This window comes from Canis lupus, chromosome 36, assembly GCF_011100685.1.
Source record: "Canis lupus familiaris isolate Mischka breed German Shepherd chromosome 36, alternate assembly UU_Cfam_GSD_1.0, whole genome shotgun sequence".
Lineage (NCBI taxonomy): Eukaryota > Metazoa > Chordata > Mammalia > Carnivora > Canidae > Canis > Canis lupus.
Window position 1 is genome coordinate 22,647,823 of NC_049257.1, and position 21,769 is coordinate 22,669,591.

The 21,769-nt window shown below is 41.7% G+C and overlaps 1 protein-coding gene across 1 annotated transcript in view; it reads right to left on the reverse strand.

The window, feature by feature from the left end:
- TTN (titin) overlaps window positions 1-21,769 on the reverse strand; it is a 273,898-nt gene that overhangs the window by 168,780 nt on the left and 83,349 nt on the right. The window contains 36 exon segments of the mRNA XM_038584970.1: window positions 17-106; window positions 289-472; window positions 1,315-1,600; window positions 1,736-1,828; window positions 2,415-2,702; window positions 4,683-4,973; window positions 5,671-5,958; window positions 6,095-6,382; window positions 6,979-7,257; window positions 7,348-7,626; window positions 7,741-8,019; window positions 8,143-8,430; window positions 9,144-9,422; window positions 9,537-9,818; window positions 10,254-10,532; window positions 10,789-11,070; window positions 12,394-12,681; window positions 12,823-13,110; window positions 13,252-13,530; window positions 13,636-13,753; window positions 13,755-13,915; window positions 14,010-14,288; window positions 14,464-14,751; window positions 14,871-15,149; window positions 15,317-15,598; window positions 15,716-15,994; window positions 16,251-16,532; window positions 17,064-17,351; window positions 17,485-17,772; window positions 17,885-18,163; window positions 18,272-18,550; window positions 18,644-18,922; window positions 19,086-19,373; window positions 19,495-19,773; window positions 20,819-21,100; window positions 21,222-21,500. Coding sequence (XP_038440898.1) covers window positions 17-106; window positions 289-472; window positions 1,315-1,600; window positions 1,736-1,828; window positions 2,415-2,702; window positions 4,683-4,973; window positions 5,671-5,958; window positions 6,095-6,382; window positions 6,979-7,257; window positions 7,348-7,626; window positions 7,741-8,019; window positions 8,143-8,430; window positions 9,144-9,422; window positions 9,537-9,818; window positions 10,254-10,532; window positions 10,789-11,070; window positions 12,394-12,681; window positions 12,823-13,110; window positions 13,252-13,530; window positions 13,636-13,753; window positions 13,755-13,915; window positions 14,010-14,288; window positions 14,464-14,751; window positions 14,871-15,149; window positions 15,317-15,598; window positions 15,716-15,994; window positions 16,251-16,532; window positions 17,064-17,351; window positions 17,485-17,772; window positions 17,885-18,163; window positions 18,272-18,550; window positions 18,644-18,922; window positions 19,086-19,373; window positions 19,495-19,773; window positions 20,819-21,100; window positions 21,222-21,500 — 9,419 coding nt within the window.

Genomic DNA, 21,769 nt, shown 5'->3' on the forward strand with positions numbered 1-21,769 from the left:
TCACGATTCACTTTACCTCTGTCTGTGACAGCCTTTGCTGAATAAATGATACAAGTTCCTCAAATTCCTTTTCGTCCTTCTCTGACTTCTCTATTTCCTCAATTTCCTGAGGAGGAAAGAGCATAAGTATTACATATGGGGAAAAAAACCTGAATTACAAGACACATGATTAGATTCAGCTTCCATTATTGATGCTGCTTAGGTTACACTAAATGAGCTCATAGAGTATGGGGTACTGAGAATTTGAACATAAATTTTTAAGATGATGCTCTACACAAAAGATCTTACCAATCTATGTGTCTCCTCTTCTTGACTTTGCTTTAACATTTCAAACGCTTGAAGAAGACCTCGGAAGTCAGTGATTCCATACATGCGGGCATATTTTTCATATTCTTTAGGATCAACATTTTTGAGAAGTTCCATAATATCGATTTCCTCCTCTTCTCCAGTTCCCTTCTTTAAGACTGGAGTTCTAAATGAAATCAGAAATAAACATAAATCACCTATCTTCTACTTATTTTGAATTGCTTATCATCATTTAAAGATCATAAATATCATTACGGGTTTTTCCCCTCATAAAGTCATAGTGCTATATCCTTTATTCAAGAAATATTAGTTTTACCACATTAACTGTGAAACGATAAAAAAAATGTGGGTTTAGTGATGAGGTGGATCAAGACTGGACCGTTGTTATAAAGTACAGAAATTTAATCAAAGAATTGAAGGAAGGATAACAGGAATATATTTGTAAACTTTACAACCAAGAGTCTAATGAAATTTTGAAAAGGAATAGCAACATGAGCAATGGAAAGTATTAAAAAGGGAAAAATATCATACATCATGGGAAAGATGTGTGGAAAGCAAATGTTAATTTAATAATCAATTATGTTGAAACATTATTTATGTTGAAAGTATTGGTAATTATGGGAAATGTTTAAAGTGTTGATCTAGAAAAGAATTCAGAATATGACAAGTAATACAGAGAAACAAAAACTTCGTAATGAGACACATACAAATTTCTCCACAGGCTGTTTCCCTTTTTTTTTTTTTTAATTTTAACTAAAAAAATTCACCTCATTCTCAAAACTTTCTCATGATTGTCCAGAAACCGATCCTCATGAAATGCTAACTTTTGCTCCAACATTGGATGCTTGCTTAAATGTTTTTGTGAGAATGTCTGTGTGCTTATGTCCTTTCTCTGTCAGAATCTTGGAGGAGATGTTCCCTGCCTCTTGAGACATCTCTTTTGTGAATGGAAAACGATCGTGTGTGTGTGTGTGTATGTGTGCATGTGTGCGTTTTAATCGAACTTACTTTTTCAGCATTGCTCTAAGATCTCCTTCAATCTTCTCTTGTTTCTTCCTTTCATCCACCTGCAGGTTAACATTACTTTCAATTTCACCGTGTTTATTAAATGCGACACACCGATACAATCCAGAATCGGTTTTTGTGGTGTCTCTAATCTCCAGCTTTGCTTCATCGCCTTTCTGGTGGATATGAATGCGACCCCCCTGGTTCAGTTGCCTCCATTTCCCTTTTGTCCATTTAACATTTGGGATTGGATCACCTCCAACTTTTGCAATGAATGTTGCAGTGGTTTCTAAGGAAGAACAAAAGCAAATAAATAATAATTTTTAAAAAACCCCTTAATTTTCCCAAATCAGGTTCTTCCAACATTAAATCAGCAGTAAAATGTACTGGGTAGAGGTAGAGGTACTGTTCGTGAAGGACTTACTTTCTACGACTCTGATACTCTGAGGTTCTGACACGAAGAAGAGTCTCCCGTCGACTGCTGCTTTCTTAGCTGCTGGGACTGCGGCTGGTTTGTCTAAAAGACACATTTACATGTTTTGTTACCACAATCGCCTTAAAATTGGAGTAACTAATTCCTTCGTGAAGTGAGCTTTGGGAATTTGGCAGTGTCAAAGACACCATTCACTCTAGGACTCGCTATGTAGGAGGGGGGATTATGGAAGATAAAGCAGTTTTATAGGCTTCTGTAACTGGTTGTAGCTCTCACGTGCAAGCTGAACTATAATCCCAAAAGCAGTATCAAATTTATATTTCCATGCCTGGCTTTATTCTATGGATTTCCTCTAGGACAATGGCATCAGATTCCCTCATGTTGCATTTACTACAGCATTGTTTTTGGGGCTTAATTACACCTTCTTGGATATGGTGGAAAGTGGTGCAAGAAATAGGATGGTGGACACAGGGTAATGTCAGACAATTTGCATTGACATTATTTCTGTGAAATTATCTGGCCCTTCAATTGTAATAAGGAGGCTATAAATTGCAAACGAGCAATAATCGATGTTTCTAAAAACGGAATTCCATTCTTATTTAAGTTGTAATAAGCCAATAAGTGGACCCGTCATTGGCTTCATTGGAGAATGCCTTTGACGTATCTGTACCTTTAATGGTCACTTTTGATTTTGAAGTGTCACTTCCAGCCGCATTTGAAGCTTTGCACACGTAATCTCCCGAATCGGCTTTAGCCACGTCCTTCAGTTCCAGCACGGCGGTCCCGTTGGCAAAGCTGAAGCTGCACCTGTCTGAAGGCTTTATTTCCCTTCCAGCCTTCAACCACTGGATCCTGATGGGCTCCGATCCCTGCACGTGGCAGCTGAGCTGCACAAATTCTCCTTCACTTACTGTTACTGGAGTGAGGTGCTGATCAAACACAGGCGCCTTCTTAGGTTCTGGAATTAAAAAGATATTTTTAACCATGAAAGGACCACAAAGGCAAAAAAAGTACTAAATTCCAGAAAGGAAACAAGTTTTGCCTCTAACAGGCGGTACCTGTTGCTGTAGCACACCTGAGTCAGTAACTGATTCAAGGTTGATTCCTCTCTGAAGGCAATAGTAACATTTGTTGGATTTTTTTTTTTAAAGAAAATAAAGTTCTCGAAACAAGCAAAGAGCAGATTGCCCATAAATCATGCGAGCATCTGTGTCCTGATCAAGCACTGCAAATGTTGCAATGGCCAGTTCCTATAAACTTGGGTACCATGTAGCACAGTATGGATTCTCTAGAACCTGCCTGTAGCTGCATTTTTGCTGCCTCCTACAATCTAAGGGCCTACTGGGAATTCTGCTCCCCTGGAGCAGCAGGTCTTGCTGCCCTCTGGGAGAGAAAGCCAACATTTGAATAATCCATGAGCCCGCATCATAATATGTGATTTTCTCTTGATATTCATCTTTAGCTATTAAATGTAGCTACAGTAGCATTTAAAATCTAATCTTTGCCCAAAGGAAACAGTAGTTGAAGCTCAGTGTTCAACTGAAAACCAATGAAGAATATACAGGTAACGTAGTAGGAAGGCCATGTTATATAACGGTTTTATTCAATGATTCTGAGAACTAGATATAAACATAAGGCCATATTCATGATTGTAGTGATTAAAACTTGCAATGTTTACTTTGAAAAGAACAATCTACAGAGACATAGCCGCAGGATGCTAGAGAAAGTACTTACCTATTCAATAGCAAAACCACCAGGGATATGAATCATGAACACAAGCCACTTCCTAAGGTTATAGTTTTTGTCTTATTAAACATATTTTAAAACTAAAGGCACTTAAGTACTATTAAATAAGTATCTTTTAAGACAATGGAATAATATTAGCCTATTAGTGGTATTAACCTATTTTCTATCTATTACACATGTGCCCTGGAATGGCCAACTATACCACATCAGAATTGGTCATCAAACTCCACGCAGCTCGAGAAAGTTGGCTTATAAAGTGACTGTGATGAATCTGCATCATAATCATCTGGATGAAGCCATTATATGGTCAGAGGATCAGAAAAAAAAAATATCTCCTTAAATGATAGTCTGTTTCTTTGCCTCAAGCTAGGACTGTATATTTAAATATGTCTTTCCATAATAACATGGAGCATCTTTCCTCTCATCTTTTTTTTTTTCCTTTTGAGCAAATTTTACTTTTTTGTCTGGGATTAATATTCATTTATAGGCTAAAAAGCTTTGGGCAATCTACGTCAAACAATAATCCTTTAGAAATAGAAAAGAATGTTTCAGAATGTGCTATAACTTATAAGAAGCAAAGCTAATACAGTTTTCCATGATGAAAATTTAAGAATTTTTCAAAATAAACGTGCTTCATAAAAATTCATATATTACTGAGGTGTGAATTTCCAAGTAGACCTCTAATGGCCTGAGAGAATTTTGGGATCTGATTTACAAGCTACAATTCGCGTCCATTTATTATACAACACCTACTTTGCTGGCCTTGTAAGTCAATTGCAAATAGTATGCATTTCAAGTAAATATATGTGGAATTATGGCAAGCCAGTTACATAACGTATATTTACAGTTAGTCCTTAAACAACACAGGTTCGAACAGTATGGGTCCACTTACACAGGGATGTATACTTTTCTCTAGCTCACTGTATGGTAAGAATGTATAACTGACTATTCATGTTATTGGTAAGGCTTCTAGTCAATAGTACACTATTTGCAAAGTTTTGGAGGAGTCAGAAGTGACACGGGGATTTGTTGGCGCTCCCAGCCTACAGTTGGCCAACAGTCAACTGTTTATCTACCATAACTTGTCTGGCTGACAGAGTTAAAGAAGAAATGCACACATCAAGAGAAACGCACAGGGCCATCTAACAGATGAGAAGAACACAAGAGGTTGGGGACCACGAAGATCACTGACCTTTGATGACAATTGAAGATGTACACAGAGCAGAGCCCGCGTCATTGGACACTTTGCATGTGTACAAGCCAGCGTCGCCCATGCCTGCCTTCTTGACGTGCAGCAGGAGGGTGTTGTTCTTGAATGTAATTTCGCAGTTAGAAGTTGGGTGAATCTCTATATTATTTTTGTACCATGCAACCGTTATAGGCTGAGAACCGGCAACACGGCCCTCAAGGCGGAACGAATTCCCTTCTGTTTCTTCAACTGTCTCGGAGAGTTTTTTAGTGAAACTTGGTGGAATTAGCCGTTCTGCAAGAAATCGCGAGGACAAATAAAATGGAAGTCAGAAGTAGGTTATTGATAGAAACCTTTCAAGAAAAAGAAGTCCTATTTTACATTAAAAGGTGATGCTAACTAAATACAGTGAATCGGTGTATGTTTCTAAACATCTCAGCCTTCCTCCACAAGCTTATTCTCTGATTTATGGGACAAATGACAAAAAGAACTTATGGCCATTTACAGAACCGCATATTTGTAAAACACAAACAAGCAAACCAATAAATAAATACCATGACCCTACACCATCGAATCATGTAGATACGAAAATAAGGGGGGGAGGCAAAGTGTTTGTTCAACGTCACAGTTAATTAAAAACCACTAATAGTTAGGAGCACTTATTTTGCACCAGGCACTGAACTAATAGTTTTACATGATTTTACATTGATCCTTTCAAAGACCCAGTGAGGGGGCACTGTTACAACCCTCTTATTTCTCACTGAAATAAGAGGAGGGTGGTCTTAGGGTTAAGTAGGATATATACAGTTTCAGAAAAATGTGAATTTAAACAGATCACCTGTTCTCTAGAGAAACTTATTTCTTCTTAAACATTTTTATGTCATTTGTTTAAAAGTGTCCTAAATTTCACTGTCCTAGTGGAAATTGAACCTTTAGGACAGAACGGAAAATTATTATGTTTTGTTGGACCAACATGCGAAATAAATGATACCTTTTATATTAAGTTGAGCTGTGCAGGAGTCCTTTCCCACTTCATTCACAGCATAGCAGGTATACTGTCCAGAGTCTCCCTTGTCTACTTTCAGTATCGTCAGGTGGGCGCTGTTTTCCAGGTAACTAATCTGGTAGTTTCCGCCACTTCGTATCTCTCTGTTGTCCTTGGCCCAGGTGACCTTTATTGGTTGTGTCCCAGTAACGTGGCACTCGAAGTCTGCACTCTCCCCGACCACAGCATCCACAGGGGCCACGGGGATGTCAAAGAAGGGCGGGTTCTTCCCCTCTAAGAGCAGAGCAGAAGGACAAGGTTTCAGGCCCCATATCCACCCCATTTTATGGAAATCGTGGCCTTTTCCCCTTAATTTCAGGAATAGAAATTTCATTTACAGAAACAGAAAGATGTTGAAGAAGCCACAAACCTGTGAGGATGAGTCTGGCGCTGGAGGAAGCAGACCCTATAGGATTCGTAGCTGTGCAAGAATACTGGCCTGCAAGGCTCCGATCTGTTTTAAAAATATTGAGAGTGGCCACGTTATCTAAAAATGACGTCTGTACATTTGGGCCATCTTTCAATGGCTTGCCGTCTTTGTACCAAGACACTGAGATAGGCTCTGATCCATTTATGGTACATTCAAAGACAACGGGCAGTCCAACCGTTTCTTGAACATCTCGCAGTTGACGAGAAAATGATGGTGGAAGTTTTTGCTCTGTAAGAACAGAATTAAGATAATGAGAATTTCTGGATGTTTTTAATTTGCTGAATGTTCTTCTCACAATTATGGCGGTAGAGGCAATAGTAGGTCTATGACAACATCAGGAGGTATTACTATCTCTTGAATTAGCTTGGACGTGAAGAAAAACATATGAACTTTTGGAGCAACATTTTCACCCTGTGGTCACCTTAATTCACAGTGGGTTCAAAAATATGTAAGCCCAAAGACAGATCGGTTGGCTTAAGGTACAGCTCAAGGCAGGCAGCAAATTCTCCTAACTTTTTAAGACTGCCCTGTGGTAATTTGAATGGGACACTCATGAAGTGAAATTTTTAAAATATGGTTACGTGTTTTTTCCTAAAGATTTAATTATAGAGACAAGTGATTGCATGATCCTTCCAACCAAAGGTTTAGTCTTCTGATCTCTCCTGGCTACAGTAAAGGACAAGCCACTAACTATAGATAGGATGTCTTAAGAAGAACATCTTGCATCGGGCAAGATTTTCCTCAATAAGAAGGTCTTTGCCAGATATTTTAAATCTTGTTCAAGAGCAACACAAATTCATTCACTTTTAAAATATTGCAGTCACCTTGCACACTAAGGAAAGTTGATGAAGAAACTTCCCCCACACTGTTTTCAGCTCTGCAGATATATTCTCCGCTGTCATTACTATCAACCTGGTTGAAAACCAGTGTAGCCACGTTGTTCCTAAAATGCATTTTGTAGGTGGCAGTAGGTCTTAATTTTGTGTCTCCTTTGTACCAGGACACCCCAATTTCAGGGGTCCCAGCAATTTGGCATTGCAAAGAGGCAGAGTCTCCAACGGTCACTTTAACAGGCTCCAGCTGCTTGACAAAATACGGTGGTTCTGGAGGCAAGAGAGGTTAGTTAGTCAGGAAGAGACATGTCAGAATGGTTAACTTATATACGATGATATGGATGCAGGGTCAGAACAAACCTAGTATCAGTATTTGTGCCGAGCAGGAATCTTTTCCAGAAGCATTTTCAATGTAGCAATTGTATTGTCCCGCATCCTCTACCGTGCTACTTGGAATTTCCAGGATTGCAGATTTTTCAGTTGTGGTTATATTACACCTCTGGGAAGGAGTTATGTTTATGCCATTTTTCTTCCATGTAACTGAAATGGGAGGAGTTCCAGTGTAGGTGCCCTCGAGAATCAGGGGCTTTCCTTTCTCTATGCTGTAATCATTGAGCCTCTTCACAAATTTGGCTGGGGCTATAGTAAACAAATGGAAAATACGAAATCAAACACATGTACCTTTAGGTAGAGCCCGATCTATTACTCCACGTATGTTAGGCTGTAAAAACGCAGATTAGCAGTCAAACAAACCTTTTACATAGAGGTGTGTTGTACAGGAAGCTTTGCCAGCTTCATTACTAACTATGCAGGTATAGTCTCCGCTTTGTGTTGTGTCTACACCAAACAACTCCAGCTCAGCAACGCAATCCTCCAGAGATACGTTACACCTGTCGCCTGGGGCTAGTTCACTGCTACCCTTGAACCAGCTGACAGTGAAAGGAGGTGTTCCTTTTATGATGCTTGTGAAAGTTACATTGGCTCCGGTTAAGACATCCATGGCCTCAGGTTTCTGAACAAAAGATGGTGGTTCTAAACAACAACAACAAAAAAATCACATATCAAAAGCTGTTTAATATTTTTGAATTTTGATGATGAAAATGCTCATAACCACATTAAGAAATGCATTTCTATTTTACTGTATTTTGGACTGACCTCTCACAGTCAGAGGAGCACTGCATTCATCAGAACCGGCTACATTAGTAGCTATACACGTGTAGTCGCCGGCATCGGACTCTTCTAGCATGTTCACAGTTAAAGCACAAGTGTTATCTGTCAGGGTGGTCTGGTATTTCCTTCCACTGCTGACCTCGTTTCCTTCGTGGAACCAGGAGACAGAGATTGGGGGTGACCCATAGACTTTGCACTCCATTACCACTGAGGAACCAGACAGACCATGCGTCTCTTTCAATTTTCTCGTGAATGAAGGAGGAACAATTCGGTCTGAATGTGGTGAAAATCAAACAAATAAAGGACATCAGTTATAAAATGATTTGAAAAGAGAATTATTGTCTTTTTGGTGGACTATCCCTAGATCCACTTGGCTCTTTTGCAAGAGTATCAAAAAATTCCCCCTGGCTTCACACAGTGGAAAGCCTTGAGAATCCATGGGCAAGATGTGCTAGTTGAAGAGTTGGGGGTTTTGGTCTCTTGTCACTGTAAACCATGACATGCTGAATTATTTCAGCATAGGTGATAGTTAAAGACAACTTTATCCTTCTCTAGGGATTGAGTCTTACTCCTACTGCTCTGAATTGTGGAAATTTCTCCATGAAAAAGGGATAAAACTTTTTTTAAAAAAATATTTTATTTATTTGGGTGAGAAAGAAAGGCCACACCAGAGAGAGAGGCAGAGAGAGGGGGAGACACAGGCTCTCCACTGAGCAGGAAACCCAACGTGGGGCTCGATCCGTGGACCCCAGGATCATGACCTGAGCCAAAGGTAGATGCTCAACAAACTGAGCCACCAGGCACCCCAGGATATAACTTTTGGACTTCATTTTCTTCCAACCCTATGGGTACGTTACCACTGATTTTGCTGATGCAGAGGGTGTCAGACTCATGTCACACTGTAGAAGATGGAACTTCCCATACACGTATATGTAAATCAGGAACTACATCACAATAACATTAAGATAAAAGTCCAACCAACCAACCTGAAACTTGTACTGAGGCTGTACAGCTGTCTTTGCCAACAGGGTTTTGCACCTCGAAACTGTATACCCCACTGTCACTGGGTGCCACGTTGATAATCTTAAGGCCAGATACTTTGTTGAAGAAACTTATTTTGTATTTGCTGTCACTCGTCAGCTCTTTTCCATCCTTAAACCACTTAGTACTGAGTTCAGGTGTGCCAGTGACTGTGCATTCCAAGGTACAGGTATCTCCTGTGGTAACTCTTATGGATTCTGGCTTTTCCACAATTGCCGCAGGTTCTGGAACGGGATATAATAAATTACATTCAAACTTTACGATCAAACTGCAAAGCTAAAGACAACACAGATACAGCGTGTGCTTTGTATTCATGGTAATGTTCTATCTGGACTAACCAAGAACGGAGAGCGTGGCGAAGCACTCTTGCATTCCAGCGTCGTTTTTGATCTGACAGGTGTACTTTCCGGCGTTGGCTGTTTCTGCTCTTGCAAACTGCAGGGTTGCAACATTTTCTGAATAAGACACCCATATGTTGTCACTCTCTCTAACAATTTCCCCCTTATCTTTGAACCACACCACTGATATTGGCTCAGGCCCTTCGATAGTGGTCTGCAGCTGAACTTCTTCACCAACGATGGTAGAAATATCGCTGAGCTTCTTCACAAACCTTGGTGGTGCTGATGAGAAAAAGACAAATCGTTTAAAATCTGTGGGGCCAGTAGTACCTCCCCCCAGTCGTGCAATGCAATGCGAGGAATTACACTAGTGAGAATACGTTGTTTCCACTTCTTAAATAAGAGGTATTTTTGGTGAGTGGGAGCAGCGACGTGTCAGTTTATATTAAGCCAAAAGAGTCAGATGTCTTGCTTTCTCCAGCTTTCTGAGTTCAATGAAATCTACTGGAAAAACTGGCTAAAATGATATTTGGTAGGATTCAGATATGGGATGCACACTAAACATAAAAGGATTTGGCAGAGAAAAAAGGGTAAGTAGGAGACACAACTAGTGATAAAGGGCTGGGCGATCGCTAAGAAGCCAAGAGAGCATTAAAATTAGAGGGGGGAGAAATCAGAAGGGGAATAGTAGACAGAAAAGAATGAGGCCACTCTAACCTTTCAGAGTGATAGAAGCAACACAAGTGTCGCTGCCCACATCATTGGTGGCTTTGCACTGGTACTCCCCTATGTCTGCAGCATCGACACCCAGGATGTGAATGCTCGTCAGGAAGTTCTCGGACATTATCTTGTACTTCTTGCCACTCCTAAGTTCTCTCTTATCTTTATGCCAAGAAACTTGAAAAGGAGGAGTCCCCTGAAGCTCACATTCAAGATGAACATCAGCTCCCTTCAGTGTCTCAACAGGATGAGGCTTTTTGCGGAAAATGGGTGGTTCTGCAATTGGAAGGTAATTGAGTTAGAGAAAAAAAAAATGAAAGAAAAGGAAAATCAGGCTGTATTCTGTTAGTATATAGGTTCAAGTAAGGATCAGTTTCCCATTCCGTCGCAGAGACAGAACACATGACTTTCGATTTTTGATCATTAGGCTTTAAAAATGTTAAAACATTGCTGCGGAGTCACTGTGGGGGACTGAGAGGACAACCAGAGAGGAGTCCAAGGTGAGCAACGCAAAGGAAGAGTAAGCTCTGACCTTTAACTTTTAAGGAAGTGCTGCTGCTCGCACTGCCTGCTGCGTTGCGGGCCTCACACGTGTAGTCTCCGCTGTCCTCGACACTGAGGTTGTGCATTTCCAACACCGCCACCGAGTCAAGGAATGACATTCTGAATTTACTGCTCTCTTGAATTTCAGTCTCATCTTTGTACCACAAAACCTTGATTTCTGGAGACCCTCCGATTTTGCATTCGTATCTTGTGTATTCATCCTGTTTCACAATTCTTGAAGGTTCTAGCTTCTTAATGAACCTGGGTGGTTCTATGGAACCAAGAAGAAAAGACAAGGTAAGGGATGGAAAAGACACGTATAACTCAAGATAAAGTGAAGAATGGAATCCCTCTGTCAGAGAGGTCTTTAACTCCGGAAAGCATATTTATTTATTTGACGTGGTTCAAGGAACAATGGTTAATAATTAGTAAAGAATGGTTAAGTTCAACCAAAGTAGAAAATTCTTAAAATGCCTGTACTTCTGCAAGCAACCACATCAAATGCTATTGTAAACGGAAGGAGGAAAATACATTAATTCATATTGTGTGATCCTCCTCTCGGCAAAAGATTCATTTCTTTAGCCCAAGATCAGAGGCAGGGCTGTGTCTGTTGTTGGAAGAACTCTGAAGTTCGCAAGGAATAAGACAGTTTGACTACCTTCCTGTATGTGAACTAGTGGAGGTGTATCTCCTCCTATGGCTACAAAGATATCAGATATGTACCATGAGGAATGAGAATAACAAAACTGGGTGAGATATTTTAATATTTATGACAATTGCTCTTAAAGACCTTAAATAGATATTTCTTCAACACTCATAATTTCCCTTCAACTGGGGAGAACAAGGCTTTCTTCATTGCTGAATCAAAAAATTCAAGCTCAGAGAAATAAAAATGATTAGGAGTATGTCATAGAGCAAATGGGCTGCTAAATACAATTCTATTTTAATTTCAAGAGATCTAGAAACCATCACCACAAAAATCCTAAAAAATTCTCTAATGGGTTAGATCAGAAGCTCATTGAGTTAAGTATTTAATCTCTGACAATGGCAGCCATGAACTTGCTACTGAAAGAAACGGTTGCCTTCCACAATGTCGGATATTAATGTTCACCCTAGCCCTCTGGCTTCCACTATTACTTAACTGGGACTAGAGGAGGGAGAGAGGTTAGCACAAGCTGACTCTTCTTGAAGGGCTTATTTGGGATCTGCTATCCCCTGGAGCGACAAAATCCATTAATTTACAAACGACTGGGGAAAATAAGTCTTTTGAGATAACTTCCTTTTTTTTTGGTCTTAAGCTGATTTCTTTCAAATTTGGATTTTCTTGCAATCCTGTGAAAAACTGTTGTTCACTCTTTCCCTAGTCTTTATCTTTAGCCTTTAAAAATCGATGTACAGTCTGTGTTTTATCAGTTTTATATTTTTTAATAAAAAATTTTAAAACTTGATCCCGTCTGGAAGGCCCTAGATCCATCTGATCTCTCCTAATTACTAGACCATGGTCCTACACATAACTTTCAAGCACACCCTTCCTCCTGTATTTCAAGATATTGAAAATGTAAAAGAGATGTTGCTACGTGACTGGAACAGGTACCTTGTACACCCAGGTGAGCAGAACAAGAGTCTTTTCCAGCGACGTTGCTTGCGTAGCAGGTGTACTGCCCAGCATCGCCTTTGCTTACTTTGAGAACGGTCAGAGTGGCAGTATTTTCAACCAAAGTCATCTTGTAGTTGCCTCCGGGGCGAATCTCTCGGTTATCTTTGGCCCAAGTGATTTTGATGGGTGCAGTTCCAGTTACATGACATTTAAGAGAACCACTTTCTCCAAGAGCAAGATCTACTGATACGGGCTTTAGATCAAAGAAAGGAGGCACTTCATGCTCTGAAAAGGATGAAGACCAACATGGTGACTTCAGTTTTCATGCTCCCAGACATGGAGCAGAAACTAAGAGGCACCAGTCCTTTGGTGGCCCACAGCAGTGAACCTTTTATAATGAAGAGGGTAGCGCGATGAGCTACTCACCTGAGAGAATGAGCTTGGCGCTAGATGAAGCAGTTCCAAGAGGATTGGAAGCTGAACAATTGTACTGACCAACGTGGCTCTGGTCAGTTTGCAAAATCTGAAGGGTTGCTACGTTATGAACAAAAGAGGTTTGCAAATTAGCATCGTCTTTCAAAAGTACCCCATCCTTGTACCAAGACACTTGAAGAGGTTCTGAGCCATTGATGCGACATTCAAATGCGACTGGGAAGCCAAGGGTCTCGTGAACATCCTTCAGCTTTCTTGCAAAGGAAGGTGGAAGTTTGCGCTCTGTAAAGAAGTTACAGATAATCCTCATTCACAAGAGAGAAAACATCCAGGACGCATTTCAATCCATTAACATTGTGATGTTTTTAAGCAAATGGGTCTGTTCAGCACACAGCAAGCCTTGGGAAACAAAACCATCATCACCTTTGATAATGAGCACGGCCGAAGAAGCGACTGCCCCCACACTGTTCTCTGCCTTGCAGGTGTACTCTCCTATGTCACTGTGATCCACTTTGTTGATAACTAAGGAGGCGACGTTATTTTTAAATTGCATTTTGTACGCAGGAGCTGAGCGCAGCTTTGTGTGTTCTTTATACCAAGCAATTCTAATTTCTGGGGTTCCATCTACTTTACATTGTAAAGTCGTGGGTTCTCCAATGACTGCTTCTACGTGTTGCAGAGGCTCAATGAAATAAGGCGGTTCTAGGGTACAAAGGATGGCAATCAATCAATCATGCTGCCTTAAAGAAGATGTTGTAAGAGAAGGAGAAGACAGCAATAAGAAGGGGGGGTAACTGATTGACACACCTAAGACAGACACCAGCGCGTCACAAATGTCTTGACCGGCCTCATTTTCTATCAGGCAACTGTACTGTGCATAATCCTCTATGGTGCTCTCAGTAATTTCCAGTATCGTGGATTTTTCCTGTCGTGGTAATGCTGCAATTCTGTGACTGGGACAGCGGGGACTCATTCTTCATCCAGCTCACGGAGATGGGAGGTGTGCCCGAATAGGTGGCCTCGAGCACTATGGGGCTTCCCGTCTCCACGCTGAAGTCAGCCAACCTTTTCACAAAGGTGGCTGGTTCTGTGCGGACAAAACAGGAGGGTCAAATCGGCATCTTCAAGCCAAGACGTGGAAAGACACGGCAAAGACACACGAGTTGGAGAAAAGAGCAAACCTTTCACAAAAAGGTGCGCGGTACAGGAGGCACTGCCCGCCTCATTGGTGACGAGGCAGGAGTAGTCCCCGCTCTGCGACGGCTCCACCTCCAGCAGCTCCAGCTCGGTCACGTCATCCTCCAGGGAGATGGTGCAGGACTCCCCCGACACCAGTTCCCTGCTGCCTTTAAACCACTTGACCTTGAATGGAGGGGTGCCTCTGATGACACAGGTGAATATGAGGCTTATTCCAGGCAGCACTTCCACGGAGTCGGGGACCTGTTCGAAGGACGGGGGTTCTGGATACCGCAGGGGAGGGAGAGAGCGAGAGGAAACAAAGAGATCCAGGTGAGATGCGCTTTTTGGCCCTTGAAGGAAAGGGAACTAAGGCTTCAAAGGAGACACGACAAAAGCTCCCACGCGCGGCAGGTGCCAAGTGGCGCCGGGCAGCCGCGGCCTGACCCGCACACTGACCTTGCACGGTCAGCAGTGCCGAGCACTCGTCAGAACCGGCCACGTTGGCGGCCACGCACGTGTATGTGCCTGTGTCGGAGGGCTCCAGTAAGCTCAGGCTCAAAGTACAGACGTTTTCCGAAAAGCTGGACTGGCATTTAGGCCCGCTGACGACCTCATTCCCGTCCTGAAACCAGCCGACCGAAATGGGGGCCGAGCCGGACACCCGGCACTCCAGAACCGCCGAGGCCCCCAGGATGGCGTTGGTGTCCTTCAGCTTGCGGATGAAGGAGGGGGGCACGACTCGATCTATGTGGGAGAAGGGTGATTCTCTGTTTAAAGAGAAGCTTGCTTGCTTTTTTTCTTTCTTTCTTTTTTTTTTTCCTCCAGGAAAACTGATAGATCCATTAAAACCTCATACTACTCACCCGAGACATGGACGGACACAGAGCAGGTGCTTTTACCAACACTGTTCTTCACTTCGAAGCTGTATAACCCCTTGTCACTCATTTCTGCGCAAGGGATTTTAACCGAAGCCACTTTGTTGATGAACGTAATGTGATGTTTGCTGTCTGCAGACAATTCTCTCCCATCTTTGAACCACTTGACTGAAAGCTCTGGTGTTCCAGCCACCACACATTCTAATGCAAAAGGATTCCCAGTAGTGACCGTCATGGGTTCTGGCTTCTCTACGATTCTGGCTGGTTCTAAAAGAAGAAGTATAATGTGTTGAAGATAAAGTCACCTCCCAGACTGAGAGTGTAATCAATACACTGGGATAAGATTATACAATGGGATAAGATTAGTATTTGTGGAAGACGATCATGGGGCCAGTCGTTCTGATTTTTTATCCAGGTTGTCCGTTGTTACTAACCTAGGACTGTCAAGACCGCCGAACATTCTCGCGTCCCGGCATCGTTCTTGATCTGGCACACATATTTTCCAGAATCAGATGCTTTTGGGCTCCCAAGTTGGAGGGTTGCGATGTTATCGATGAACGAAATCCTAGTGTTTTCACTCTCTCTGATGACTTCACCTTTATCTTTCAGCCAGACCACAGAAATTGGCTGGAAGCCTTCCACCACAGCCCGTAACTCAACAGCATCCCCAACAAGGGTTGAGGTGTCGCTTAGCTTTTTCACAAATCGTGGAGGTTCTAATGAAAGAAATTTGTGGTTAGGGGAAGAAAGGGAATCACAGCCACCTAAATTATTAGCTAAGCAAGAAAAGATGAAAGGAAGAGACATCTATTTTTGTGCCCAGGTGTACAAACCTTTGAACTTGACAGAGCAAACACACGTGTCGCTTCCCACCTCGTTAGTGGCTTTGCAGTGATACTCTCCTACATCGGAAGCTTCGAGATTAAGGATATGAAGACTTGTATCAAAATTTTTTGACGTGATTTTAAATTTCTTGCTGCTTCGAACTTGCTTTCGGTCTTTAACCCACACCACCTCAAACGGGGGGGTTCCCGAAATTTCACATTGGAAGATTACGTCAGAACCTTTAAGAGCTCCTACTGGAGAAGGCTTCTGGGTGAAAACAGGAGGTGCTACCGGGGAAAAAGAAGACAAATGATGAGAACATTTGCTTACTGAAAAGGAAAAAAAAAAACATATTTTAGAATCCAGAATCACTAGGAGCAATTGGTGTGACCATAGGCCAGTAGGCTAATGCAAAAAATAACAATTCCTGCAAGCTAGTTAAGAATTGCTCCCGTGGTGAGCCTTTTTATCTTGGAGCTCATCACGTTGCCGAGAAAGACTCAAACCAGAGGAGAAGAAAGCAAGCAGCTTAGCGTGTCTAACCTTTCACGGTCAGGGCTGTGCTACAGCTGGCATCACCAACACCATTATGAGCTTCACAGATATAGTCTCCGCTGTCCTCAGCGCTGGCTTCATTGATGGTAAGCAAGGCCACAGAATTAATGAATGACATGTTGTATTTCCAGCTTTCGTGAAGTTCGCTGTCGTTTCGGAACCACTGAACTTTGATTTCCGGGGAACCACTTATTTTACATTCCAGCTGGATGGATTCTCCATGCTTTGCAACTTGAGAAGCTTCTAGTTTCTTAACGAACTTGGGAGGTTCTAGTAAATCAAAGGAAAAAATAGCTTGTGTTTGTGGCTGAAGATCCCGTAAATACGTAACTTAAACGTGCTTATTAAGAATATACTTTCTGATTATTTTGTGATGAAATGTTGTGTTTGCCATCAAATAAGCTCCTAATGGAGAATTTAATTGGTAATTTTAACTTTTGCAGTTTGGATAGGTAAGCCAAAACATATAAGTTAGTTTATTATAGAGGTATTTGGTCAAAATTTAGTAATGATAAATCAGAATGCCACATAACAGAAAATAATATGAGACTGGATAGTTGAAACAATACTTCACAAATTTCAATTAGACCACACTATCTGATAGGATCACACTTAGAGTTAACACTAGAGAACAATATAAAGACAAAACAGATCTTCGATTAATGCTTTCAACACTAAAGTACAAATTCTAACATGACCCACTTAGCTTGTCCCAAACACTTAAACACTAAAGGAACTTTTAGAAGACCGTTACGTAAATGTGGGAAAGAACAAATATCAGTAGATGCCGCGTAATGATACCTTTTACACTGAGTTGAGCTGAGCACATGTCCTTGCCAACATCATTGGTTGCCTGGCAAGTGTATTGACCAGAGTCTCCTTTGCCTACTTTAAGAATTCTCAAATGGGGAGTGTTTCCCACACATGTGATAGTATAATTTCCTCCAGGACGTATCTCCTTGTTATCTTTTGACCAAGTGATTCGCATTGGTTGAGCACCAGTGACATGACACTCAAAGTCAGCACTTTCCCCAGCAATGACATCTATAGATACAGGCTTGATGTCAAAGAAGGGAGACTTCTTAGGCTCTGGAAAATGAAAAGAAAAGGCAATGTGTGTTTTGTTTGTTTGACTTTTGTCACTGGCTGTTTCTACTCTGACAGTGAGTAAGAAGTCACGGTTTCGTTTTTTGTGAAGAGAAAGATTAACATGGGAACAAACCTCTCACTGCCAGTCTAGCACTAGAAGATGCTGTTCCAAGTGGGTTAGAGGCTGAGCAGGAGTACTGGCCAGAGTGACTCAAGTCAGTTTGCAAGATTTTTAAAGTTGCCACATTGTCTACAAATGACATCTGTAGATTTTCGTCGTCTCGTAAAAGTACCCCATCTCTATACCAGCACACCTGGATGGGTGCGGAGCCATTTAATCGACAAGTGAGTGTAACTGGCAACCCAACCGTCTGTTCGATGTCTTTCAATTGTCTTGCAAAGGAAGGTGGGAGTTGGCGCTCTGTAGGAAGACAAGCAATACTGAGTCATTAGTCCATGAGGAGAAAATTTCTCCCCAAAGATAAAAGGATTAATTTAAAAACACTTCTTAATTTCTAAAATAATATAATCACCTTGAATTCTGAAGACAGTCTTCGAAGCAGCAGTTCCTATACTGTTTTCTGCTTTACATGTGTACTCTCCACTGTCATTAATATTCACTTTATTAAAAACAAGTGTGGCCACATTGTTTGTAAAATAGGTCCTGTATTCAGGAGTTGGCCGTAACTTGGTGTCTCCTTTGTACCAAGACACTGTAATTTCTGGTGTCCCAGCAACCTGGCATTGTAAAGACACCGAATCTCCAACCGATGCCTCCAGAGGTTCTAGCTCCGTAACAAAATAAGGTGGTTCTAAAGAAGAAAGGATCACATTCAGCAACTGGAATTAAAGAACACCAAACAGACCATGCTTTGTCTTACAGGAATGCCGACCATTGAGGAGAGAATAAGACAACACACCTAATGTAGATACCAGAGCTTTGCAGACATCCTTGCCTGCCTCATTTTCAATTTCACAGGAGTACTGTCCTGCATCTTTTTTTGTGCTATTCAGGATTTCTAAGATGCACGTTTTCTCTGTTGTGACTATGCTGCATCTTTCAGACTGACTTATGTTGAAACCATCCTTTTTCCAGGTAACTGCAATCGGAAGTGTTCCGGTGTAGGTGCTCTCCAGAATTATGGACTTCCCTGGTTCCACGGAGTGATCACTTAGCTTCTTCACAAATGTAGCCGGTTCTGGTGAGTGACAAAGCACGGCAATTAAACCCAGGAAAAGCACATAGATGGCCGCATACAGAAAATCAGAAGAGCAAATGCACGCGAGCAAACCTTTCACAAAGAGACGAGTAGTGCAGGATGTTTGGCCAGCATTGTTAGAAACCACACAAGTGTATTCCCCACTCTGAGAGATGTCAACATTAAATAATTCCAGCTCTGCCACAGTGTCTTCAAAGTAGATGTTGCACTGGTCTCCTCTCACGAGTTCTCTGGCACCTCTGAACCAGCCGACCTTGAATGGAGGGGTTCCTCTAATGACGCTTGTGAAAGTGACATTTTTGCCTGGTAGTATTTCCAGAGGTTCAGGCTCCTTCACAAAAGAGGGTGGTTCTACATGGACATGGAGGACAGTGAAAAGAACCTGTAAGTTTCTAATTTGGTTGCAACTCTGAATCTAAAAATGAAGAGCCCTTTGGAATGTGTGTCAGGTGGGTACCATGATGTGCACCCAAAGAAGAATTTGTACAAAATGGCTTGTGTGTATAACACTGACCTTGTACAGCCAACGCTGCACGACATTCATCAGACCCAGCGGCATTAGCAGCCACGCATGTGTAACTGCCCATATCCGACGAGTCCAGAGAATTCAGCTGCAACGTGCAGACGTTATCTGAGAATGTGGTCTGGTACTTTGCTCCGCTGACAATCTTCGTTTTCTCATGAAACCAGGCAACAGAGATAGGTGACGATCCAGCTACTTTGCACTCCAAGATGCAAGAAGTACCCAGCACCCCAACAGTATCTCTCAGTCTTCGTGTGAAAGAGGGAGGGACCATTCGGTCTGTGTAAGGAAAGTCAAGAGATCACCATGATTTGAAAGAGCAGAAGGGCCGTGAGAGAAAGCAACTGCTGAAGGAATCCGCAGAAGCAATGGGGGGTGGCGGGGATAGAGCGGAACTAACCTGAAACATCAACCACAGCTGTGCAGCTGCTTTTTCCGACGTTGTTTTGAACCTGGAAAGTGTATGTGCCTGCGTCTTGCCTTTCAACAGAGAGTATCTTTAAGGTAGAGATTTTGTTGTAGAAGCTGAATTTGTGTTTTTGGCTGCTGGTCAACAGCTTCCCATCTTTGTACCATTCAACCGAGAGTTCGGGAGTGCCGGCCACCTTACACTCCAGGGTGCACGTTTCTCCCACAGTCACTGTCATTGGCCCTGCTTTCTCAACAATGACTGCAGGCTCTGAAATAAAATGTGATAGCCATCTGTCAAAGTCCATTACCTTTAGCATGATTCTACTCTCAAATTCACTAAGATTGGTTCTTCCAATGGTTTGGTTACGTTAGGGCTCTCTCTCTCTCTCTCTCTCTCTCTCTCTCTCTCTGGAGTGATGATTCCACAATTACATGTTGTCATGAATTTATGGGGGGTTATTATTAAGCCATATATTTCTGCACTAGTTGGCTTTTTCAAAACAATTCAGACAATGTATATTAGACAGTGTGTACTGATTTGCACTTGACCCTCTCTAGAGCAAAGGATTCATGTTTTGAACTACTTGATCTCTTTGCTTTATTTTAAGGGGCTAAAGCCAGTATTTTTCCAAGCTGTTATCCAAACAATCACTAAATTAAAATGTCCAAAGATGCAAGTGTAAGTCTTTCCTATCTAACTTTGATCTTGGGAGTTCTTGTCAACACGAACAGCTAGTACTTCGGAAACAAAATTTCCTTGTGGCATATGCTGGCTTCCAATAGTTTTCATGCTTAAATAAAAGAAATCATGATTCTATCTGCTAATCCATCAAGAAAAGTAGTAAGTAAACAATGAAACAGATGGCTAACTTTTGTTAGGATCACAGAAACAGGAAAGAGTGTTTGAAAGATCGATTAGGGAAAAAAAAGATTGATTAGGTCTTTTCTCTTTTTTTCCTTTTTTCTTTTTGTTCTTAAAGATTTTATTTATTTATTTAAGAGAGAGAGAGAGAGAGAGTGCTCAAGAGCACAAGCAGGGAGAGGGACAGAGGGAGAGGGAGAAGCAGGCTCCCCGCTGAGCAGGGAGCTGGACACGGGGCTGGCTCAATCCTAGGACCCTGGGATCATGACCTGAGCCAAAGGCGGCTGCTTAACCAACTGAGCCACCCAGGCTCCCCTCTCCTAAACCTTTCAAACAGGTATGGACTAATATCATTCCAGAAGAAATTCAGAACTGGAGATTCTACTAGTGACTCATCTCAGTGGTTGGTGCCACCTTCTATCAGGGGTTCATTGTACTATATTGTACCAACCTAAAACAGTCAATGTGGCCATGTTCTCTCTCATTCCGCCATCATTCTTGATTTGGCAGATATACTTCCCAGCATTAGCTGGTTCTGCTTTTGCAAACTGCAGAGTTGCAACATTTTCTACAAATGTAATTCTGATGTTTTCACTTTCTCTGATCACTTCTTCTTTCTCTTTAAGCCACTGAACAAAAATAGGCTGGGCTCCTTCTATGTATGCTTGTAACTCAGCGGGCTCGCCAGCTACAACGGTGAGGCTGTTCAGTTTGGAGACAAATCTTGGTGGTTCTGAACAAGGAAAGATGAGCGGAGATTGTTGAAAATATTGTCCGTATAATGGAAGAGAAAGAAAAAAACAGATGTCTTGCACATTCCTGCCATTTCTGCCATGTGCAGGAAATATGCTTACCTTTTAATTTTACGGTACAAATGCAAGTATCACTTCCCACTTCATTCTGTGCTTTGCAGTGGTATTCACCAATGTCTGAAGTTTCAACATTGAGAATATGAATACTTGCATGGAAGTTTTTGGATGCAATCTTGTATTTCTTGCTACTTCGGAGTTGCCGCTTGTCTTTGTACCATATCACCTCAAATGGTGGTGTTCCCGAAAGTTCACACTCAAGACTAACTTCAGTATTTTTAAGGGTTTCTACTACAGGAGGGAAGCTGCTAAAAACGGGTGGTTCTGTAAAAAAACAAGAATTTCTAATGAGTTGGGCTATTTAATTTCATAGAATGTTTTTATTTCTTTGTTGTTAAAATTGGAAGAGTCAAGATACTATAATGTGGAAACAGTGTCCAGAACTATCACTTCATTGTTGAGGAATAACAGCTTTGGAGAAGCCATTAGCCTTGACAGAATCACTCGCTTCCCTGGCAGAGAGCCCAAACTAGACCCCTAGATGTCCTTGCTGAGGACTTCAACTTTCTATCTACCTTACCTTACTAGTTTTT